The sequence below is a fragment of the Lates calcarifer genome, linkage group LG6, assembly GCF_001640805.2.
Source record: "Lates calcarifer isolate ASB-BC8 linkage group LG6, TLL_Latcal_v3, whole genome shotgun sequence".
In the NCBI taxonomy this organism is placed as follows: Eukaryota; Metazoa; Chordata; class Actinopteri; family Centropomidae; genus Lates; species Lates calcarifer.
In genome coordinates, this window is record NC_066838.1 from 15,021,975 (window position 1) to 15,048,290 (window position 26,316).

General features: G+C 42.3%; 1 protein-coding gene across 1 annotated transcript in view; it reads left to right on the plus strand.

Moving 5' to 3' along the window:
• Nucleotides 1–769: 769 nt before the first annotated feature.
• The window catches only part of camkvl (CaM kinase-like vesicle-associated, like), a 34,247-nt gene continuing 8,700 nt past the window's right edge, over nucleotides 770–26,316 (plus strand). Inside the window, exons 1-2 of the mRNA XM_018668204.2 lie at nucleotides 770–1,122; nucleotides 25,447–25,553. Of these exons, the coding sequence (XP_018523720.1) occupies nucleotides 25,459–25,553 (95 nt within the window). The 5' untranslated portion in view covers nucleotides 770–1,122; nucleotides 25,447–25,458. The remainder of the gene's footprint in view (nucleotides 1,123–25,446; nucleotides 25,554–26,316) is intronic.

Consider the following 26,316-nt stretch of genomic DNA (forward strand, 5'->3'; position numbering starts at 1 on the left):
GTCATTACAGTAGCCATCTGTCAGTATGCAGGCACACATACACCGACTTGGCCGTGTGTATGTAGTACACAGAAAAACACACACACACACACACACACACACACAGGGGATGCACACAGCCACATTGCATCTCCAACCACACACATCCACCCCTCTCTGCACCCTCGCCATAGCCTGATTTTGCATGAAGTATTAAATTTACATGGATCAGTCTGCGAGGTCAAAGGTTCCCTCTCCCTACAGATCTCTCTTTTTTCTTCCTCTCCTTTTCTCTTCTTCCTCTCCTCTCTTGTGTCTCTCTCCATTTCTACCCACATGAATCTGTCTGTCTGCGTCTGCCAAAGGCTGATGTCATTGTCCACCAGTGTGTGTGCTTCCAGTGTGTGAGATGAAATGATGAATGTTGAGGTAGGCTATAATCCCATGGTTTAATCCCGACCACTCCCAATCCGCTGCCCGCGCACCCACACGCACGCACACACACACACACACACACACACACCGGACAGCCGGAGCAACTCTGATGGCACCAACATGCACAGACACACACACACACACACACACAGTTTTGTTTAACCCTAAAAGCAAGCAGGGTTTGTTTGGGAGGGGGTGGAGGACACACATTTGGGCCTCCAATAGCCTTTAATAATGATCTCACATTATTCAAAGATGCCCACCTGCTAGGCAGAGAGAAAGAGAGAGAGAGAGAGAGAGAGAGAGAGAGAGAGAGAGAGAGAGAGAGATGAAAGATTATTTATTTCTCATGGGTGGGAGACAGTGAGTGAGTGAGTGAGAGTGAGTGAGTGGGAGGGAGGGCGGCAGTCAGAAACAAGCAAACTAATTCTCACCGAAGAACAGACAGTCGTGCCAGAGCAGGGGCTGCGGTTACTTCACCTCTCCTGACTGACTGACGCTCTTATTACATCAACTGAGAAACGTTATCGGTGCTATATCCCCTCCCCCCCCTCCCTCCTCACTTCGAGTTCCAGGTAGCCCAAGTAGGACCAGAGTTTCCATTTAGGATAAGGAGAGGTGCTGCTGCTGCTGGTGGTGGTGGTGGTGGTGGGGAGTGAGGCTGCAAACACACGCACCCACACTTCTCCAGAGCCGCGACAACTCAAGGTAAGGCAAGCTGTAAACTCAAAGCGTGGTGCATTCGTTTCGCTTTAACAATGCGATTTAATCCATTCCGGTGGAAAACAGTAGATGAAGAGATAAAGAGAGAGACAGAGAGAGAGAAAAATATTTTTTTCTGCCGTGCTGCTTCTGCTGATGGTGATGCGCGCTGTGCGACCGCCGTGCGTAAAACAGCTGCAGTGAAAATCTCCAGCTGGCACGGAATGAGCATTTAAAAAAAAAAAAAAAGTGTCTGGCTGCTCGTCGTGCCAAAACAAAGTTTAACGCGTTGCAGTCGGGTATATGTAACAGCTGACTTGTTGAATTTTTGAGCGTTGCCAAGTGAATGTGTCTCTGTGTCTGGTTGAAAGCTGTCAGTCTTCATCAACAGAGCGATTTTACCGAACTTCTCGAAATTTGATGTTTTGTCCTTACCGCAGCCTTGACAGCAATTTTCTAATATTTCTAACATCCAGGTTTTATCCGCAGAAATAAATAGGAGAAGGAGCTGTGTTGTGAGGATGTGAGGATGGTCAGTCATTCAAAAGTGGCAGCTTTTAACTTCAGAATAATTGAAACCTCACTTTTGCACTTTTAAACCTCCTCGTCTTGCAGTTAAACAGTTTTCCTCTGAGGTTTATTGTTGTGGTTATGAACAAAAATGAGTCTTCTTTGAAGCAAAGGCGAAAACAAGGCGTTTGCATTTTCCTCCTCACACCTTCTCCCACCAATGTCTGATCCTGTGAAGCTGCATCCAGCTTTAGCTTTTTCTCTCTCCAGTTATTCACTTGTTAATTATGCATTAAACAGTCCAGAAGCACCCGCCGCTTTACTTTCTCCATACTAGGTCAGCATATTGGCTGCAGGGCTTATGATGAACCGAGGCTGGTGCTATTAGGCTTTAAACGGACATTTGAAAGAACTGATAAGACAGTGAGCTTAAATGTTGAGAGAGAGGAAGGCTGCAGAAATGTTTGCTGCTCATGTACTGGCCAGCTGCAGTATGCTCAGAGCTCTGCTTTGGAGATAGAGCAGTAGAAAGGTGGCACCACAGGTGAATTTCCAGTTTGAAAAATGTAACATATATGAAAACTGATCCACTTTTTATTAAAGCCACTACAGAGAGTATATCATATTTCATTTTTGCTATGAAAGCAGAGTCCCCCCCCCCACTGGCCTCATTAACTTGCTTTATATGAGCTTGTGCAATGTGATGAACGAGGAGAACAGAGGAGAGACAAGAGAACATCACTTAAAATCCTGTGTAGGCTACTACACTACTGCACCCCAGAGAGAGAGAGAGACTAAAGGGGAGGTTGCTGAACTAAGAGAGTGAACCAAGTGGCAAAGGAAAAGAGGCTGGGGATGACAAAAGGGGGGCAGGCGAGAAAAAAAAAAACAGGGAAAAAAAATGTTGCTGCTCACAAATACATCTCATGGTACTTATGAGAGCTGCACTGTATACCCCCTCTTTCTCACAGTCACTTTTAGCCTTTAGGTGGTGAACACAAGCTAAGTCTGATTTTACGTAACGGGGGTGCGAAGAACCTTCTATCAGGCAATATTTCAGGTGCCACATATCTCACAGTTCATGCCTGTCTGCTGAGCTGTCAGCCTCGCAATATGCACATGTCACACAATGGTTTCAACCAGATCATGTGTTACCTGTACAGTTATCTGCTGCTCTATCTCTCCATCTCTTATCTATCCTCCCTCTTCCTAGCCACTGTCCTTTAAACCAACCTGTACGTTGCAGCATGTTATGTTTGAACTCATCTCTCGAGACCTCATTTAGAGTTTGTGCAGTTTGTGCAGCCTAAAGGACAAAAGGCTTTCAAATCATCTGTGTGCTTTTTCATTGTGTACTGTTCTGTTCGCAGCAAAAAAAAAAAAAAAAAAAAAAAAGAGAGAAGAGAAAAAAATTAAAAGTCTGCTATCCTTGGATTTTCACTGGACAAGCCAGATAACTGACGAGCCAACACACCATGCACACACATGGTCAAACAAAGGTGGTTTCAGTAATATACAGTGTGTGTGTGTGTGTGTGTGTCTGTGTGTGTGTTCAGGTGTGTATGCACTTCTTCATGTTGTTATGTCATGCTTTCTCTCTCTCTCTGTCTCTCTTTTTTTTTGAGAGGATGCAAGATGTGGCTCAGGTTATAACCTGAATCCACCACAGTTAAGCCCATGCTGCCGTTTAGAAGACTGGGGGATTCGGTTTGACTGATCTATGATGTGCACTCACTAGTCAGTATATCAGCGGGATAATAACATACAGATTTGTAAAATAATAACTCAGACGTAACAATTTCATAAGATCTATGTGATTGGTCATGTGTCATTTTTATGTAACATATTACTGTTGTCGAGTGAACATTCAAGACATAGTTGAGGTCTGTTTGCTTTTGACCTGCACTTACCTCCACCAAGCCTTTTATAATTTAGCTCGGTTCGGTGCAGTGTTTGATTTTCAACAGAATATCTTCCAAAAAAAAAAAAAAAAAAAAAACCCTCACAAAGGAACAAAAAAACAACACACACTCAAACATAACAAATAAAAATCCATTCAATTTGATGGAAAGTTATTGTAAGCCGTGGGCGAAGGATTATTTTTTGGTGCGATCCAATATTTTCTTCGATTAGAATTACAGATTTAGAGGAGATAACGTTTCGGTGGAGGTATTGGCTTTCTGAGTATGTTCTGTATAGTTTCCCTGTTGAAGCTGACCATCAGTCAAAGATTACTCAGCTTGTCTCTCTGGTTTCACATGGTGTTAATTTACAAGCAGGGCGGATTTAGTCAGTGAAGAGGAAAATGCTGACACAGTTTTATGGTCATACAGCAAAAGATCTATAACTGCTTAATTTTGTCAAGTATTCACGTTTCCACATTTTTGGATGCAATTAAATGCAAGAGTGAGTTTTGATTGCATACCCCAACCCTCTCCACCTCACTTCTATTGATTATCAGCCTGTTCCTTAAGGGTGATATATGTACGTATTACACCACTGATCCAACTACAAATATGTTTCAAATAATGCCTTTATGATTGAAAAGCAGTAGAAAAGATGAAGATGGAAGGAGGAGTGATGCTCATGTTTACAGTTACATTGGTGGTATCGATCAGCCCACATATTTCTCTGAGTTGACTCACTGCAGTCTGTACTGAAAGGTTGAAGGAAATCTTATCGTGTCTAAAACAGAAAATACAGAAAAAACTTAAATATGGAAAACTTAATATTGTTTATTAGATAGATTGGTTAATGTTGGGGAGAGAGAGAGAGAGAGAGAGAGAGAGCAGCATATCTGGTCCTGCCCCAGCAGATAAAAGCCATTTTTACAGATTTATGATTTCATCAATAGGAAACCTAATACCAGGTTTGTGTAGATGCTGGTGCAATGCGCCCATCAATATCCCATTATAATGTAATGGTATGCCATAATAGCTGTTAACAGTGGATGTTGTAAACGCACTCTGATTCTTCTGTGGTTCAATGTGAATGTTTCCCACTGAGAATCTTCTGCTGAGGCACAGACAACAGAGTCCTAGGCTTTTGCTGCAATCTGCAACCACCTTTTCCACAACCACAGAGATTTTCCATCACAGCAGCTGGGATAGGTTACAGATGGTGGTTGTAGGGAGATTAAGAGGTGCATCGATCCATCAACACGACTTTTCGAACCCTCCGTGTAATGTGACACAGTGTTCGCTTGCTGCCGCCATATTGGTGGTCGGTAATGATTCTTGCGCACTGGAGGGCTCGGAGATAACACTGTTGTCGTCAAGGATTTGGCAATGTGTGTGTGTGTGTGGTGAAACACCAGCCTGGCTGAAAAAATTAAGGTGGAGGGGATGAACAGGCACACAGAAGTAGTGGTTAGACAGTGGTGCCAGCAGTGCAAAGAGTAAAAAAAATCTGTTAAAAAAAAGGAAAAAAGACTCCTTGCTTATTTCAGCACACATGCCACCTATGTTACATAAGAATGAGCTTCAGGATAAACTGCACACACAGCATATGTTTGTTTTTTTCCCTTAACTGAGTTTGGTGCCAGAGGTTTCTCATGTCCTGCCCTCCTTGCTCATCTTCTGCCTTCCTGCTCTCACACACTCCCAAATCATCTGCTCCCTGTTTCTTCCAGCTGAGCCCTCTGTCCCTACTGAACCCCCAAGTTTCTTTCTATCTATCTATCTATCTATCTATCTATCTATCTATCTATCTAATTAACTAACGCAGTAATCTATTAGAACCTATTGTCCTATTCAGACACGGAATACAGTTGGTACAGTTGGCAAGGGTACAGTTACAGTTAAAGGTACAGGTACAGTTGGCGAAGATACTAGGGCAGTAACAAATCATTACTTTAAGACAGAAACCTTCATATTTTAGCCACAGTCGGTGGGAATATATCTAGACACATATCTAATCTTTAAGGCAGCAGCATTGCTAGCTGTACTTTGCTTTTAGCTGCACCGTTGGCAATGAGATGTTAGAACTAGCAAAATAGTAACAAATGAAAGCTGAAAATTGTGCTGAAAAAGGGCTTCAGAGGTAGTAGCAGTTCATGCTAGTACTCACTGGAATTACGTGGATTGTTAAGTGGAAGAGACAATCATTGAGCCAGCTAATGGATCAACAATAGGCAGATGATCACTAGGTAAGCGTTTCAGTAGCTATTGTAACAGTATTTAATTGTGTTAATAAGTGGCAAACTGCTAACTGGCTAACAGCAGGTAGCAATATTAGCAGGGCTAATACAGTAGCTTATGTGTTCAAGTGTTTTTCTCAAACTTCCCGAACTGCACAAAAGAGTAATTTTTATATAGCTGTACTGTACAATACTGCATTGTACATTTGTAAGCCAAACTCTTTCTAGTTGTTTCCAGTATTACATAAAACAGCATTACAGTTAAAGCTACAAGACATTTAGAATGGCAGGAATCCCAGATTCACGTCACTGCCAAAACTGAATCAACTGATCCTTGGGCCAGGGATCTGTTCACCAAATTTCAGCCAAATTCATTTGTAACTTTTTGAAATATTTTTGCAGACAGAGAGACAAAGAGGGGAGAACACATGCACCAACCAACGTCACTGGCTGAGGTAATGAAAGGACTTCAGCATGTGTTACTACACTAACACACAGACACATCAGCTACTCTCTCACACGAACACACACATGCACACACGCCGTAAATGTGTTTTTTCACTTGTACTGTGGCGCTGAGACAATAAATACCTGTGCCAAACCGTAGAGGAACCACAAAACTACAAACTCTGATTAAAGCAATGAATCAAACTCTACCAATGAGTCTGTTATCTACAAGCAATATGTACCAACGCAACACAGCAAGGGAGGAATTAAGCCCATGAAAACTTGAAATCTTTATGATGATAGCTCTACACTACTATTAGTTAGATTTCCAATCATTTTTATGCAAATTAATGTTTTGTTTTAGAGGAGGTGAACGGAGAAAGCAAATGTCAATGAAATCCCCACAACACCGCTTTCTTTCCACTTGAAAGGTTGTAGCACATGAAATAAATAACACAGTATAATGACTCGCTTCATTTCTTCTCATGGTTGTGTATTCAGACGTACAGTATGTAGCTTCATTTTAAATTCATGAAGTCTGTTCATTTCACCTCAGGTGATAGCAACACATCTATTTTACACCGAATTTCTTTTCAGCATTTCAAAAGTTCACTTAAAATTACCTTGACAGCCATACAGGAAAACATAGCTATTGATTGCTGACCTTTATTTAATGGTGTCTGACTTGTGCTCTAAAAGCTACCAAGTAAAAGTGGTGAGAGATTCCTCCATAGCTGGGAGTTTGGAGACAGCTTGATCATATAGATAAAAGGTGCGTTTTTCTGCATTTTGTCATAGGATAGTGAATTAACTACCCTTCAAGGCCTTGTAAATACATATGTGGAGAGAAACAATGAATTAGTGATGAGTTATCCTATTCCCATGGCTCTCTAGTGTTAGAGGAAAGAGAGAGAGAGATTGGAAATGACAGAGAAACAGGGAGGGGGCTAGAAAGAAAAGATAGATTAGAGGGAAAAAGAGCAATGGAGATAGAGAGACAGAGAGAGTGCTTCATTAAAGTGGCATTCATTACCAGAGCCTGTATATGCTATCCTCTCTATCTCCATGTCTTCATCTGTCATTTCTCCATCTCCTCTTCGTCCTCCCACTCTTATTTCTTTTTCCGCTTTTCTTAATGCTTCATCTCTCTTTCTGCCACCTTTCTCCTTCCTTTCAGCCCATCCCTCACTTTCTTGTGCCTGCGTCCTGTCATCCTTTCTCCACCTCTCTTTATCTATCTCTATCATTTCACTGTTGTGTGAATGACTGCAGTGGCCTCTTGTAGAAGAGGAGTTCGGAACAGAGAGGAGAGGCAGTGAAACCCGACTGGTGTAGTTTTCCTTCCTTCAAATAGCCCTCTGGAGGCCAAGCAGCGTACTCTAACATACTCCACCTGGCCCAGTTTCACATTTTTTGAGTCCGCTCACCTGTTAATTGATGTTTTTCCTCATGCTGCTCCAAACTGAACAGAGCTAAACTCGAAGCACTCGGCCATCCAGGATCAGCAGTTCAGCAAAAGTGTAAAAACTGGGGTAGAATCTGGGCCAGCATAGCTAGGACACAGAGCAGATACTGACATGAAAAGTACAAATGAAACCCCTAAAATACTATACACATTACTGAGTGTAATCCTGCTTACTGTTGTAATGATGAAGAGAGAAAAACAGAGGCACAAAGGAAATTATAACTTAACTATAATGGTATTAGAGTAGCAGCCACTTATTGCTTGCTCGTTATATTTGTCATTGGGATTTATCATTTGTTCTTCCTCCACCAGTCCCAGCTACATCACCCCTTACATAACACCCCAAGCTGTTATAAAGATGGATCCAACAAGCCACTGCTTTATCAGTCCTTCAACTGTGGCTCCCCATTCGATCATAACGACGGCTGCCAAAACCACTACCCCTCGTCTTCTGGTAGACATTCCTCTGAATAGCGATATAGCTAAGGCGAGCTGAGGGCGACTGTATCACAGCACTTTTTAATTGAAAACAATTATGGTAGGACTTTGCACCAGAGGGAATGGTTAGTGTAGAGGGAGACAGATAGAGCCAATTAAACATACTGGGAAATAAGGTACATTTGAAATGCTCTCATTGTACCAGCGGGGGAAGCACTAAGTGTCAAGTGTCTCCACTCTCTCTACTTTGGCTGAATGCACGGATGGATTCAAGAGATGACTATATAGTCTTTGCTTTTGTGGTGCTGCTTCAAGAGGAAGGAATCAGAGAGAGTTTCTGGGCTGTAGAGAGTTCAGCAGCTCTGAACTGTGCTGCCCGCTCTATAGCAAAGACAACCACAGACAGGAGGAGGAGATAGTGGGGGGAAGAAAAAGAGGTCAGAACTGATCCGGATTTATTGGCTCAGCTGGTCATAAAGGAGGCTTTATCCTCACATTGCATTATGCAAGCCAAGATCTCTGCGAGCTACAGGTGAAAGATGACTGCTCTGCAGATGCGCGTTTTCTCAGTCTGTCTCTCAGGATGGATGGGTTTAATACTGAGGTGGTTAGAAACAAAAGCAGATTTCCTCATTGAAGTGCATTCTTTACTCTGTCTGACTCATGGAATAAAGATGAAGCCTCTCCTCCTCATCCTCCTCTGATCCTGCCGCGTCTCCTCCCTTTTCTTACCCTTTGGCCTTTGCCTTTTTTATACTTCCCTTCTTTCTTCTCCATGCTCTCTTGCACTCTCTCACTCTCTATTCTGTTACAGAGCCCTCCCCATTGATTGCATGAAAGCATCTAGCTATCTACAGGTGACAAGCAGATAGCAGGTAGATAGATATTAACACCAACAGACATGCTCAAAGTCTTTCACTCATTCCTTCACTTATTCACTCACTTCAAGCCAGATGCTCATTCACACTACTAGCTGGTGCAGCACTGGATAGTTTTGTTGGTTTCACTCATTCACGAAGAGCAAACCCATACACTTGCAATTTCATTGATGACAAATTGGCAGCATCCAACTTCAATAATCTGCCCCCTACCCTCTAATATTTGCCATGGGCAGTATACATCCTCTTGCAGTAAAATGACCATATACACATGACGACACTATGCACTAGCAGCTGAGTAATTGAATATATCAGCATGCTTGATGGATAATCCGCTCACAAAATTCAAAACCCTCAGAAACAGAGACAGGTGGTCTCTGCGCTTGCCTTTGCAGAGACGTAGGCCCTAGAAGTCAGGAAACAAGTGGCAGTGGGGGAGCAGGACTGCATGGAGGGGCGGTTTGGGCAGATAACCACTCCAATCTACCTCATCAAAAAAAAGAGCTGGAGAAGAAATGGCGAGAGAAAAAAATGTCGAGAAAAGCAGCTAAATAGAAGAAAAGCTAGAGCATGCACTGCCTTTGCTCTGACCTGGTTCCAGTTAATCCGCCTACTTTACACGATGAACATTACCTCCACACTGTATTTATAGAGCCTTTTGGTGTGTGTTTTTGTGTGTAAGCCGCTGTGTATATGAATGTGATTTTATTTATTTTTTTAATGCGTGGCCATGATTGTAGAGTAAATGCAGTTAGTCCATGTCATATAGGGACAGAGGGTCTGAAGTCACAGTCTGAGTATTGTGTTTGCAACAAGCTGCAACCCTTAAGGCTGATTGTTAGAGCCATTGCGGAAGCATCATATGAGACAGCCCCTCTAATAGCCACTGGATGTTTGTTCAAGGAAAGCTTGAGATTATTCAGAAAATTCCCAACGTCTCTCTCAAAATACTGTGCAATGTCAGTTATTTACTCGACAATATGTCATTATTGCTAACAAAACATACCAAGCTTTGAAGAGAGGGAATACTTCGGGATATGCTGGCTTGATTGACAGGCGCCCTTGGATACAATCAGGCCAACTGTGGCTCTGCATGGTAAAACACAGCTCCTCTCTCTCTCTCTCTCTCTCTCTCTTCTTTTTTTTTTTTTTTTTTTTTGAATGAGGCCAGTCTGGCAATGCTTTTGCAGCAATGCGATGCAAAATCATCCAGGAAAGCACTGTGTTGGCCAATCACATGCATGCAAACTCTCACTGATGCAACCAAAGTCAAAATAATTGTAGCCATGATTCTGTTTCTGAGTATTATAAAGCGTTTGGTGTCGAGCACTGAAATGGATTTATCTTTTCCTGGATCAGATTTAATTGTCTCACCTGCACTTGAGGCAACATGCCTCCACCAAAGCAACCTGTGGCACTTTATTCCTCCAAACTCTGCTTTCCACAGGTTCCGTCCTGTTCAACTCACTTTTCGTAAAGATTTTGTCCGAAGTCAATAGGGTAGTAGGAGAATGAATGTTTATACAGAACATTCTGCCAATTCGTCCAATAGCTGCTGAGATATTTCAGTCCAAAATAAAATGGCTGACCGACTGACCGACATTGGCGTCCCTAGAGCTACACTGCTAATGTGGCTAAAAAGTCAGCTCTTACTTAAATCACAAGGCAAGACATGTTTGCTCTTTCAGTGTTTCCCCCCAAAACCACATTTGTAACCTAACACTGACTAAGTGTTTGACTTGTGTGAGGTCTCTGCAGTCAAAGTTCTGTGTTTTGCCGTATATGCCCATGCACAATCCCCAGCCACCTTCCTCTGACGTCCATGCAGTATGGGGATGTCACAGTTAATGAAGTGGAAAAAAATAGTGTAGGCACCAACTCCATAGATGCACTTTTGACTCCCAGAGGAATGTGGCCAGTGAAAAGACGATTTCCATTTCAGGACAATATATTCATCTCATTATTATTTGATAACCAGAGGCTGTCTTCTCCTCCACTAAAATGGTAACCCAGATGAATATTCCACATAAGCTCACCTCCAGCAAGCTCCACAGGTATACTGGCTGCTATAAGGTGTGAGCAGTATACCCACACACTGTTTTAAAAATAGAGAGGGCCCTGACAGTCCTACACAAAGCTTCACAGCAGAGACCTCTCTGTTGAAATGGTCTCCAGCCTTTTGACTCTTATCCAAAACTTCAATCACTGCTCTTTTCTCCTCCTCTTCTCTGCTCCTCCTCTCTTCTCTCTCTCTCCAGGGAGGGGATTTTGCTTCTATAAGTCTTCTATCACACTGAATATTTCACAAAAGCACTTTTTTTCCCTCCTCCTAGCACACATATATACACAAACACACACACATACACACACACTGCTGACTTTCTCACGGAAGTGTTCTCACTTTCATTCCCTCACGCTCCTCACATCTGTCACCCTCCATGCTTTGTCTCCATCTTTCATTCTTCTTTTTTCTTGTCATCTTCGTCTCAATCTTATTTTCTCCCCTGAATGTTCCTCTTAGTCTGGCACCAGAGCTCACTCTTCCTTCCACTTCACTTTCCTCTCTCATCTTCACCTGCTCTCACCCTGGACCAAACCTCTTTGCTCCTTCCTCTTCACACACTACTCTTACAGTTGCTTTCTTACACCCCACCCCCCTTTATGACTGTTCTAGGATTGCATTTGAAATATATAGGTCTTAAAAGGATTAAGTACCTTGTAATCAATATACTCTCTATTTGGGCTCTTTGCTATACTGACACAACTGATAGCTGTATGCATCTACTGATGCCTCTTGACACATCTATCAGTGATGTTCCTGGAATCATTGGATGTTTCAGGTCTGTCAAGATCATACATCCTCCTCCAGGTAGCTGATCTCCTGCATCCAGCCTCCACTGGGAGACCCCTCACTCTCCATCCAGCCTGCTGGACAGTTGCTGATGAGTCCTGCGTACTTGGAGAGCTTCCTTTCAAAGGGCCACTTCCAAGCACTCTTCCTAGAGGACTGTCAGCTCCAGTGTCGCAGCTTGCTTGTTGGACTGAGACACAAGGACAGTGTCTGGTCGCACGGTGGTGGCTGTAATGCACTTGGAGAATTGTAGCTGCCATTGGAGGTCTACCAACTGCTGCCAGTCAGGATGCTGCTCCTTGGCTTTGGCAAAGGCGAAGGCCTGCCTGGAGGGTCAGGACCATTTCGCCCACTCAACTTGTTGACTTGATAGTGACTCGTTGTTTGGTCAGTTCAGCCATATTGCAGTAAATTAATTGTGATATGGTCCACTTCTTGGGTCACTGAGGTTGACCTAAAGGTTATTGTACACTACTGAAGTTTGAATGGGTTGCACAGAGCTGCTATAAGAAAACAGGAACCTACTAAAGTATAAGAGGTATATATAATCAGACACGTTCTCCTAACTTTTCCACACTGGTACAATCTTAATGTTAAATGTATCAGTGCATCAGTGAAGATTGCATAGTAATTTTACTCCTCTATGAATTATTTATGTGGTATGCAGGATAAGTCGTACTTAATAGCCTCAGTGTTTGTGTGTGAGTCCCGTTGATTCAGCCCCAAGAGTTTTAATAATGTGCTTTTCGTCTAGAAATTAGATTCTTCATTTTATCATCATTGTTAGTCAATGCTTGCTTACTGTGTGTGTGTTTTGCAATGCCTGTGAGGCTCTAATTCAGCCACAGAGCACAACCACAGAACACAATCACTGCTCATTCTAAAGGCATTTATTCCTAAAGCATTTAGAGGCATCTTGTAGAGAAAACAGGTGCTATTGCGACCACAATGACTGGACATGTCTTTTTCCTCTTTCTCCTTCCCATTCATCATCTTTGTGATGACTTGTGCACAAGTCAGACATTTGATATTTGGAATACAATGCAGATGGAGACATTTGAATCGAAGCTCCATTAGAGGGCCCGGTTAATATTTCATACACATCTAGATGTTGCACAACAGCATACTGTTAAACTACACAACACTGTGCCAGCGCCTGCAATAGCCTCAGGCTAATTACACCAACATGTACTTAATGTGCACCTCCGGAAATGTACAAGACGGACTGATGAAGACTGTCTGATGTCAGCCACTGTTATAGTTTTCTGTTTGAGAGTAATCAGACATGCAGACTAAATCTGGAGTATAACCACCAAGCAGCATCAGTACCTCTGTATTTCTCTCAAGTGGAATTATTGCTTTTCTCCTGCAGTACCTCCACATTTCGACATAGGATGACATTTAAAATTATGTGAACAGTGCAAATGGATTTTAACTCTTACAAAGGTCCAGATACAACATCTGCTGAATTATTTATTGTGTTATGTGGAGCCATAAACAAAGAGGACCAGAAGCCACAAGTTTAAAGTATCCAGCAGGGATATGATAGACACAGGTATATACAGGTTCCATTGCTGTCTGATTACGTTTGTATGTCGCAGACAGGCCCTAACTGGATCTGGACAGGATAGAGAGTTGTACGTCAGAGGATGGTAGAATAACAGTCATTAATCTATTGCCTTCCTCCCTCACCCTCCCTCACTGCTTCTTCTCTTTCTTGTCTGTCTTTACCATCTTTTTGTCCAATCTTAACCTTCCCCTTCTCTGTCTCTCCCACTCTAACTTTCCCACGAGACCAAATGACCTAATTTTCATCTCAAGACTTACCGCTGCTTGAACAGGCTTGTTCTCATCGCACACACACACAAACACGCACACTTGCTGAGGTGCTAGCCCAGAAGTAGTACATTTTGTTACAGTAAGGTGCATGTTATGAAGATCTATTTAAATGCCTCTAATTTAAGAAAAGTGTGGCACCTGCTCAGACTCTCTCTGCTTAAAATCCCATAGTGCAATAGCAGACGTTTCAGCATCCGCAGTGATCTGATTTGGCCTCTACTGTCAGCATTTCCATACATGCATGGGTGTATGATGGTACAGCTGTGTCCTCGGTCTGTGGAAAGCAGAGTTCGGACAGAAGCCTTGAGGGTTTATAGTACTGCAGATGTGACATGGTAAAGCAGAAAAAAAACACCTCTCACAAATTGACTGTAAAACCTCACAGAGCAGTGCTGGCCTTTGGACCCTGAAACTCAAAGGCAAGTCATGGAGAGATTATAATGAGCAGCCAAATTATGCTGAAAGAAAAAAAAAACAGGCAGGATTGTGTTCAAGGTTGTTTCAGGTTAAAATACGCAAACCTAAAAAAGATCCAATTATCAGTCAGCGTTGGGTTCAAAATCAATCAGGAGAATGAATTTCTTGTATATGGGTTACCAGAGGTGGACTGGTAACTGTTTTCAAGCATTTAAAGAGAAGATGTAATGTAGAATACTGCATGTTAACCTATTTTATAATCTATTTTATTCAGGCAGGTGAGTTGAAAACATATGAAAATTGAGTTCAGCTTTTACCTTACGATGAACTGGGAATTTGAAATGGATAATGAAATTAAGTTCACATTGACATTAACAGGCACATGCTGTTCAACAGGTAGTGGTGAAAAACTTGGAAGAAACACACCCGACATGCTGTTTTCTAACACCCACTAGGATGGAGCTCTGCTCTGCTACTGTCTGTCTTTCTAGCTTTCTAGCTTTCTTGTGTTGCAGTTGATGGAGCAGCTCATGCTCACGACATCATGTCTTTCTACATTCCCTTTTGTTTCAGTACAGTCAATAGGAATCAAATAAAAAATGTGTGAGAAAGACAGCGCTGAAGGACGAGCAGGAATAGACAAAAATAAAGTAGAGCTCCTGCACGCTGTCAGGGCTCAGGTACATTTATTTAGAGCTATGTTTTGGTCAGATGACTTTCACCTGGTGTCTCAGTGGACAAAGATGAAATTAAGCAAAGTCTTTGTGAGGAGGAAGTGAAGGAACAGAGAAAGATGGTGGAGTTTTTCTCTGCTGTCGATTAACTGCACAATCCCGGCTGGGGAGAAACAGTGCTAGGGGGTTGCATGACAGCATGTCAGGGACTGTGAAAGCTTGTGTCTGTGTGCTAGATTGTGTGTCTCTCCCCTTGTTTCACTCTGTCCCTTACTTTGTTTACGTGTGCATATGTGTGCGTGTGTGCGCATGCAAAACTGAGGTGTGGATTGAGCCCCTCAATTGAAGTCTGGGTTTTTGGAGAGGCACTCTGCGCGGTGTGTCTAAAGGCCATGTTTGGCCACAAAAGGAATGAATTAATGCAGTCGTGATCAATGGATTTACACACGCACGCATTTACATGAGCGCAGACACACACGCGCACGCACACACACACACACACTCACACGTTTGCTGGGGAAGAAGGTTTTACGATTTAATTTATTCCCCAGAGAGGGCAAATCTAACAATGAGGCCAGTGGCTAAACACATGTATGTGTGCATTTGTACGTGTGTGAGTGTGTGTGTGTGTGTGTGTGTGTGTGTAGGAGGATCGTGGGTGGGTGCATTAGTGGGTCTGTATGTGTTTGACAGAGTGAACAGAGGTGCATTGGCGTGTGTGTGAGAGAGAGAAAGCACTCTCTCCACATGAGTATATCTCGATCATCCAAAAGTGGATAAGTGTAACCAAAAGTGCACCCCCCAACACACACAGGCAAATTAAGTTGGTTGGTAAAAGTAGCATCCGCTCATGTCCCAGAAGGGAGTTGCATTTTAAGTCATTGATACATTGTGTGTTTCGCCGGTATGTGTGAGTGTGTTTGCGCACACACACTTGGCTCTTCAACCCTCTGCTGCATATTTCTCTGGAGGACACCACTTGACAGAGAATGTTGTTCCTCTTCACTGACCCTCCCTGTCACACAAACACACATGTACAGTATACTACACACTCACACACGCGCTGAAAGGTAGGCACAGCCATCAGCTTTCCACATTTCTTCCTCTGAGTATTACAACATCCTGAATGTTTAATAATGATCTAAAACTTCTGAAACATTAGCAACATTTCCTGCTTCCATCCTTTTGTCTAATCTCTCACCTGCTGAAATCGTTCATGTTGCATTCTGCGAGGTGTGCGTGCGTCAGCGCTGACAGGAACTGTTTAATTCAGCGGTTTTATGTTTGACACGTGAGCCATGTGCGACTTAGTCGTGTCTGCCTGGCATGGCAATTTTTTCTGCACCACAAACTTTTCGCATGAAGTCTTTTTTTCCCAGCCTGCATGCTTGAGCAAAGCACAAAATATTGTTTGTTTGTTTTTGTTTTTTTTATGTGCAAATACTATATAAATACAATACTTAGTCACAACAAAGACATTAAAGGTTGAGCAGCATAGTTTTCCTTGTGCTTAATTGCGCTACTCAGAAAAATACAGGATTAAGAGGATGCATTGTGACATAGTAATACAAAATAAGCAAATCACAGTCACAAAATATCTGTAGCTGCAGAACTGGGATTCCTTTCTGCTGTAACTGTCAACACATGCTTGAGGCTATTTCCATGCTAGAAATAGTTCTGTTTTCATCTCAAAACTTTGGTTATCCACTCTGAAACAATGATTTGTGATTGATCTTAAAAGTAGGTTACCACCTGTTGTCAAGGGGGCAATGGTAATTCCTGTGTTTTTTGTCAATCACAGGGTTTTACTCGTATAGTTGTCTTACACCAAAAATAGAAACTGATGTACCGACTGAAGTGATAACAGAGGAAAGTGGCGGCAACAACAGGGTGGGTCTTCACATTGCTTCCTTACTGTATGCATCAGCATTTTCAAAAAGCTCTTTTTCTCCATCCTTGTTATATCGCAAGACCGACAGTTTCAAATCAACAAAATCCACATGAAAGAGCATTTCTGAAAATCCCAATTTCCAGGAATATAAAATGTCAGCTTAGAGGGGATATAGGGACAAAATCAAGAGAAAATTTTGTGTTTTCAGTTAAATCCACGCTATTGTAAACATAGTCAAAATGACAAATAAGAGAACTGGCTGCTGCAGGAGACAGCGCAGGGTAAAGCTTCCTCAGTCAGAGGCAGACACTGAAATCATTTAACCTTTCACCAGGACACAGAAAGCAGCGCTATTACACACTTGAGGTTACGGAAGCTTACAAACAGTGAAGTGCATTGGTTTTTAATTTCATTAAATTCACATTGGCCGTATTTGCTGTATGTCCTGGCTCCACACAAGAGAGCATTTCCCTGAAGGCATAGTTTAGTTTATATACCAGATGTGGACACAATGAATTTAGTACTTACATTAATACAATGTTATACATACAATAGCCTGATCCTCCAGCCTGTAACCACATGGGTTCAACAAATCAATAGGAGCACCCTTCAATGTAATGCAATCCTGTACAATAAAATTATATTTTTAGTGGTTAGTAAATCAGACCCATGATATAACCACGGATCAAAGTAAAGAGCTGATCAATTGATCATGATGACAAGCATGATCCAAATGTAATCAGAAATTCTAGTCCCACCACTATAAATTTGAGCAAAGAACTGGAACCACTATAAAATTAATGGCTGATATTTAGCCAACTGAAGACTGGTCTAGACTGAAATACCTCAGTAGCTGTCTATTGCCCTGCACAGATATTCATGGCTCCTAGAGGATGAATCGTACTAACTCAGGTGATCCTTTTGCTTTTACGCCACACAGAGGTCAAAAGGAGGTAAACTCCTTTTTCAATATAGGGTTCAACACAACCAAACAATAAATCTGTTATTTCTGTTGAGAGTAATACCCATTTTTGTTAAAAAACTACAGGTAGCTTCCTCCAGTTTACTCATTTGAACTCTGATCCTCATGTAGAGGACAAACCATTACAGGATAAGTAAATGGGAGTGTGTTTGGGGTGGGGTGAGGGGTGTTAGAGGTCAATGAAAAAGATTGCTTTTACAGCACAGGATAAAAAGTGTAACCCAGAGAAGGCAACATAACAACGTCAAAACAGCTGAAAAGCACATGGTGGAGTGAATGAAAGGAGACAGGGCAGGTTCGTTTACAGTTAGAATAGAATAATAGAATAAAATATTTGTGTTCCTTTTCTCCATGTTTATGATCCTCTACTCACCTCCCTATCACTCTGCCTCTCTCTAGCCCACTATCTTGTGCTGCTCCTGTCTCAGTCTGTGTGATTTTGTATATCTGAGTATGCATCCAACTCATCCACACAATCTCAAATGTAGTTAAAAAGTTATTTCCATGCACATTCACCTTCACGAAAAGCACACACCATCCAACTTTCAGTCTGGGTCTTGTATACATACAGAGTGTGTGTGTGTGTGTGTGTGTGTGCACGCGCCTGCAGGTCTTGCCTCAGGCTATTCTGGTGTCAGAAAGAGCAAGCCTGTCAGCCAGATATTGCATCATTCTACATAAGCTACAGACACACACACACACACACACACACTCAGACACTTTTGACAAAAAAAGGTACTCATGGCCCCTCTCCCTGAGGACGCACTTACTGTGCAAGACTTGCACAGATCCACTCTTGTAATGAGGGGACTGGAAACAGAGGACAGACACAGTGGCATAAGGTTTAGAGTCAGATGAATTCTATCATTGAGAAAGCAATAGTGCATATTCATGAGCTGTGCGTCCATGTGTGTTGAGTGTGTTTGTACACGAGTGTGTTTGCGTGTGTAACGACATGAATTTAGTGGATTTTTATGTGTCTGAATTTGGAAATGGGTTCCTCTCTCTGGGCAGATGTGATGAATTTTCATTAGAGCGTTTCCTTATTATGCCTGTCTCTGGCCTTGTGTATGCCTTGCAGTCACACAAACACACACAAACACACCACACACACACTCACACAGGGCCTTAGATGAGAGCCGCTCTGTGAGCAATAAGGAAATTAGTGTTTATAACAAGCTTGACGAAGACCCCATACTGGGACGTCAGGAAGCCAATGTAATGGGTATCGATGCAGCACACACACATACACACATAAACTGGCCGTTATATGGAATTCACACGTGTAATTCATTCACACTCTTTCTCACTCTTGTACACTTGATTTTAGCTGGCACAGTAGTGTTCATAATTGGCCCTTCATCTCCTTCTCCTCTCCATCTCCCTCAGTTCTTCTCTCCTGTGTATGCTGTCATGTCCTCACAACTCTTTTATTTGTCCCACTTTCACGTCACAGCATCCTGATAAGGCCAGGGACCAACCTCAGGCTGCTGCGTGCTCCACTCAATATCGAACACGCACTCATAAACTCAGGCAATGAGCTCAGTAGGAATAAGTGGACTAATTTCTATTTAATGCCATTATATTCTTACTGGAAATAAGTTTTGCAGGCCAAAATGATATTAATGACAATATGAAAGTGCTTTCAGCTGTGTCTAGAATATTCATTGTGTTATTATTTTCTAATTGCACCCAGTGCAACTCTTACATAAGGTTTGTGAATCTATTTAAACTTGCTCTGAAGAATTTTAAACCCTGAGCACTGTAGATGCTGTGTTAAGTCAATTCTGACCATGTTTTTTCAGCATGTTAAGTCAAGTCTTGACTGATCAATAAGGAACAGGCTGCAACTGACATGTCTTGTTATACACACATGACAAGTCATACATTGATTTGCACACAAAAAACACACAAATGATTATCAAGGGTGACAGCAGATATGTGGTAATCATTGCTAATCTTATTAAAGATGGAAAACCTGATGGTAATGGTGGGTTTAATTGTCCCCATGAGGGCTTTTGGAACACAGAAATTTTCCTTTCATTATATTGTAGGTGTGTGTCACTTAAATGTATTTTTTAATTTACTTGCTCACACACACAGAGGTTCTAGTGCAGTAGGATTAGTGGTTGTAAAGTGCAGGCATGGGCAACGTGTCCTCACTCTTCCTCTCTGTTATTCCCATTAGTGTAACAGTTAGAACATCGGGGGTTGCAACATCAATCGTAACCCCTGATGTTTTTCTCCCCTACCTCGGTGAGGAATTGCCATGATTAGACCTTTCGGACTAGAGTTCTGCTAAAATGGGGATGGGTGAGGGCAAAACGATGAGATGAAAGCCAGGCAGAGGCAGGGAAAGGTGCAGGAGTGGGAACGAAAAGCGAAAAGGAAAAAGCAAGGGAGACGCAGTGGACAGGCTTAGTGAAATGATCCCACTGTCTGGTTGAAGGGATAAATATGTTATTCTTGTAAAATCACACACCTGTGTCCGTGCCGCTGTGTTAAGGCGGGGTGACATGTCAAACACTAATGAGGGAAAGATGTAGTCAGTATACATCTCTGTCACCTAAGAACAGTTGTACAGTGAAGTGCACTGTGTGATGTTGCATAATGTATGTGCTTACATATGGATGTACTGTATATGCAGGCACCGTGTGAAAGTTGTAAAATTGTGTGTGAGTGTGTGTGGTTTTGTTTTAGTGTATTTGTGGGGTCTGAAACCAGGAGTCACCCTTGTGGGATCTGACCAAAGTACTGCACCCCACAAGTTTAAATGGCTGTTGTATGGTTATGACTTGGTTTTAGCAGGTTTAGTATCAGGTTTAGGTTTGGGATAGGCATTCGGTTATCATGGTTAAGCCTATGGTTAAGCCGAGGGAATACATTATGTCAACAGGGTCCCCACAAAGATAGGTATACAAGAGTGTGTGCGTGCATATGTGTGTAACTCAGGTGGTTAGCGCTCACATAGAGTCTGACATGCGAGGCCTGTCATCTCTTGTTCACACAGGCAGAAGTAACCCGAGGTCATCCACAGACCCTCTGCCGCTCTCACTCGTCTCCTGAGGCAAACATTGACATACTTATTAATATATTTTATGAACTCACACACACACACACACACACACCACACACACATCTTGTTGTTGTTTATCTTATCGTACTGTAGATCTAGTGTCACCTCTTAACAAAGCCGATGCAGCGTCATGTAATCACATTGTGCAGATATTGGGGATTTGTATCATGGTTGATGCTGATAGTGACAACGTTGTTGATTCACAACCATCTCTGTGCTGCATCTGTTTGACAGCGACAAGGACATGGTGACACACCTAACCACTTGACTGACAACACAGAAAGAATCTCCAGAAGCCGCCTCGCACAGCAGTTGGTGAAATATTTACATAACATACATCTTTTCTGTAATGGAGGCACATCAAAAGCCAAAGCTAGTCATGGCAGATTGTCACACAGAACACAGCCCTGCTATAATAGATTGCTTTTCTTTAGTATGTCATGCTGTTTGCATTTAATGACGAGCTGCAAAATGCACCATTAGCCTTCAACAGGAGGAATGAAGATTTTCTTCTCTTTTTTCCTGAGTTGGACCGAGCATGGGCTTAATAGGATAGGATGGCTAAAAAGATGAGTGCCAGTAAATAGCAGATTTTCTTAGAATAACCTTGACACTGAGAACCTCTGAAACACTTCCCCTCTGAGCTGATAAAAAGGATATTCTATTTCATGCGATTCATTTTTGAGCTTCACTGCAGCCCAAACACAACACTTGTGAACAAGCGCACAGACACACACCAACACACACACACACACACACACACACACGCACAAGCAATTTGATTTAAGGTGCTGAAGATGAAGTGTGATGTCTCGGATAGCTCAGTGTGCCTTCACACCTGAGTCTGTGTGTGCCTGTGTGTGCTAATGGCTGTGTATTTCAATGGCATAAGCAAAATGTACAACAAACCATGCGCTTGTCAATTAGTCTTCATTTCATATTGCGTGGCAGCATTGCTGCATCTTAATTCAAAAGGATGTAACAAGATTTTTATTTACACGTGAATCAAGATTCGTATAATGGTGTGAGTGAGCAGTTGTCTGGACTATTTTTGACATTCAGTAGCAGCATAAGCAGATTTTGATTTTTCAGCATTCAGACCTGTTACTTAATGTGTCCTAGCATGAATCAGATGAAGGCCACAATAAAGGGACAAGTGTAATCACAGCCTACAATCACAAAACAGGTACCAACTGAAGTCAGACACTTCACTCTCCCTCAGTGGAATGACAAAATGTAAACAGCTCATTTTACATCTGTAAGCCGCTCACCCCCCCTTCAAACACACACACACACACACACACACAGATGGAGAGAGAGAGAGAGAGAGAGAGAGAGCATTTCTAAACTGATCCCAGATTTAAACTGAGTGACATAAACATGACCTCTGTTTGATCTCTATTTTGAGTCTGGACCCCCTTGAAAATGCGATGATGCATTTCTATTGGTTCATCCTGTAAGAATAAATTTGACTTAACACTAAAAATGGCACATCTACTGTTGAAAGATACTCTCCACTGCTGGTCATACCTGCTGCTTCATACTGAAAATGACATCCGACTTGATCATTTCATAAAATAATGTATTCACATTAAACAGGGATAAAATGCCTGACTGCAGAAATGTTTTAAAGCATTATTAATTTCTGCCACTGAAATGTTAAAGTACCCAGACACAGTTACTGCTTTCATTGATTCAAAGCAGCACCTGCTGCTGAGAAATCAGTACTGGTGTCACTGAGGATACCAGAAATGTTGCATTGTACTTCAGTGCTTCATTTTATCTCTGACACTGTAGAGTGTTGTGTAGAGTGGTTGCTCTGTCAGCGTGCCTTCATGTGTTTTCTGACTTTGGGGACAGCCCCTCATACTTTCATAAACATGAGTCAGAGAACACATTATCACCCAATGCCTCTTAACACATACACACATGCACCTCCACACACACACGCACACACACACATACACACACACACATATTCACCTGTGCAAATATTCACACACACATAGTTGCAAAGCTGTGAGGTTGAGAGGTACTCTCAATCTGCCTCTGCAGTTCTGTGTTTTACACTTTGTTCTGTTCCCATGTACACTATTTTCTCTATCCACCTTTTCACTTAGTCACAGCGCACCTCTCTGCCTGCCTTTCTGTTCCCATCGTTTCTCACCTCCTTCCTCGTCTTCCATCTTCTCCACTCCTCCCTTCTCATCTCCTTTCTTCTCATATCCTCCCATATCTCCTCCCACTCTTCGTCGACTTCAAGGTTCGTATTGACTCAGTATTCTGCAGGTGTGGTGTTTTATGGCATATGGGGCTTTTTTCTAGCCTGAGAAACAATCACTGGTGGCACAAAGAGAGGATAAAAAGGACAAACAGACCATAAAGTGATTTGTACCAACAAAGTACCTCTCTTCACACCTAAAAGACAAGCAGCAAGCCACTATTTTTTAAGAAGTCGAGCACCTTTCAAGCCCTAAGGGATTTGAAAACAGAGAGAGATGTGCATCACTTTAACTTTCGCCCAAAGTTAAAGACATACTGACTGTAGAGCAACAGGAACAAAAACTTTGGAAAGAGGGTGATGCCAATGTAAAGACTTAATTCACTGGTTTTGTAATAGTTCCCTGTAGGTCCAGCAAATCCCCAACATTGTTCCCAGGTGATGTGAATCAATCGCAGGCTGTGTCGAGGTTTGAAACATCAGCTGTGGAGATTTGGGAATTTATGGTTTTAGAGCAGGCAAAGACTAAAAACTCAAAAAGTAATTGGCAAGTATATCTGCTGACCCCTTATGATGACATTTGGAGCTTGGCAGTTGGTACTGTATTTCAGTGGGGACATTTTGTTCCCACAGGGATGGATGCGCTCCGTTCACACCAAGCCAGCATCACCTTCACTGTCCCGGACCTTGTCATGGGAATGTTGTTGCGCTTACATAATCTCCTGGCAAAACTAGGCCTTTTCAATCCACCACTAAATTCCCACCCCCCCCACTCCCACCCCCACCCGCCTCGGTATTACACTTGCACAAGGGCGCACATATGGCACACACTAACGCACACACTAACGCACACTCTTCTGCTTGAACACATATCTGCACACGCGACGTATTCTGCGTCAGCCTTTGCACTCGCTTGGCCGCACACTCTCATACACATACACACTCAGTGTATTCCGACGCTTTGGATTAGGGGTACAGATTAGAGATTAGGGCCAGCACTGGGATTACACAGTACTCTCCGGCCCCGCCTCCACCAAAGATCAGAAGCACCTCTGGCCCTATCATCTACAGTAGTGATGCTACACACTCACACACACAGATAGAGAGAGAGAGAGAGAGAGAGAGAGTGAGTGAGGATTTTACATCACTGATATTCACTCCTTAATCCTAAATTAGCACCAGCAAAATGCCATTACCTCAGAGGATTTCTATTGTCTTCCTGTTCTTAGCCCCCACATCATATTTTCTATTTTTCTGAGTCCCTTTCTCTCTGTCTCTCTCCCTCACCATGACACACAACACAACCCTGAAGTCATCATTACTAGCTGCCTCCACAATCACTCACATAAATCTAAGATCCCTATCAAACGATCCATTCCCTCCAATCAGATATTTCCCAGCTTGGTCATTTCCATGGTTCTTGATGTTGTCTTGAGCCCGACAGAAACAGAGGACAAACTGTAGGTACGAATCTCCACTATGGGAAAGTCAAGAAGAAATAATAGAAATGAATTATCCCACAGGAATGGGTCAAGTAAATCGGGTATTTAGGAGGAGGAGAAGGACCTTGAGGATGGATGGCTGAAGCTTCCAGGGAATCTGTCTCCTACGGTAGATGGAGTGTTTAAAGGATGTGGGTGAGGATTGCCTGAGGACTGTGGTGAGATGGTATATCGATTGCTGATTCACTATCTAGATCCTTGATTTTCTACCTGGGCGTTTGGGACCTTCCGTGGGGGGGTCACACGCTATTTTAGGGTGGACATGATAAGAAGAATGTGATGGTGAAATATATATATGTACCATACATAATACTGTACGTAATCATTGGAATGGATGTTGTTTCCTTGTGATATGATTTTCAGGCAGGCGTAGTACAGTAACAGTAAGAGTTACTATGAGGTGAGAAGAGAAATTAAAAGTCATTCACAGCAAGTTTAAAAGGTCATGAATTACTGGTCTAGATCAGAAGTCAAATCCAAACTAATACACACACTTTGCAGGCTACAAACAAAAACTAATTTTCCTGTCATCAAAGCTAAATGCTGCCAGTGATTGCTGAAGAAGCCAGCTGCTTTAGGGACACAGGGACACTGCCCTTTATAAATAAAGTTTAACTTGAACTTGACAGACGTTGCACAGAATCTGCAGACTTTAGCAGAGTAAAGAGAAGCTTAGTGGGTAGCTTAGTATCTGTTGACAAGGCTGGCATGCAATCAGGCTGCCAGAAGCGTTAGCATCCAGATCTGTTCAGAAACTGACTCAGCTGCAACTGTGGTTCTCCCAGTGTACTGTATATTTTCAAGGCTCCCTTGGTGCCTTTGACTTCAACCACTGGAGGCTTTCATAATGTTTCATCAGTACCTCTTTTCCCTCTTTAACATGCCTGTCCATGTGTCTCTGAAATCCCTCTGTTACCTAAGGTTGTCATCAAAATAATTAACGCTTTACTTTCCCCTCTTTGTAGTGCAGTGATTGAGACATCTCTCTCTTTATCTGTTAGGTGAATGACGTCATGCCATTTGGGTGCCTTGCCCTGCGAGATGGGCGCACGTACGACAGCATATCTGATGTCACAGACAAGTATGAGATTGGACAGGTCCTCCGAGCGTAAGTACCATAAAGCTTTATGCATACATTTCCGTTGCCCCCCTCCCTCCCTCTCCCCACTTCCCTTACGCATGTAGAATTCATGGGCACATTCCAGTACTCCCAAATGGTTTTTTATTCTCTTCATGAATTATTTCAAAAAAGAATTGGATCTGTTTTTCACTGCAGATTTGGTTTGGCTTATCAAACGGTTCCACTGAAAGAATGACAGAAGGTAATAGCATGAGTGTAGTCTGCGACAGAATTCAGACACACATTTTTCAAATTTTAGCCAACCAATTGTCTGTATATTTTTGATCATGACAGTCCATGAAAACACTGTTTGATGTCTATAATTTATTCTGTTTAAATATTCTGTGTCCTAAAAAAAATCTTTTCAACATATTTTCAGAGAGCTCTGAAAAATCACTCTGCTGCTCAACTGGCCAAATACTGACCGTTTTTTTTTTTTTTTTTTGGTTTGGGTTTTTTTTCCTGAACACCTCTCCTTGACATACTGAAGGCAGCACACACACACACACACACACACACACACACACTCACACATACCAATCAGTGTAAGAGGCCATATGGCGACATCAGCATCTGGCTGCAGAGACTCTTGCTCATCTTTTATATAAGACACACATACACACACATACACACAAAGGGAGAGTTAAGTGCAGACATTTTCTATATGTGTTCTTATTCATTTTTGATAAAAATGTCTTTATTGCTTTCTGTTTGTTTTCCTATTCTGAATGTGCCTCAACATGAAAGCAAA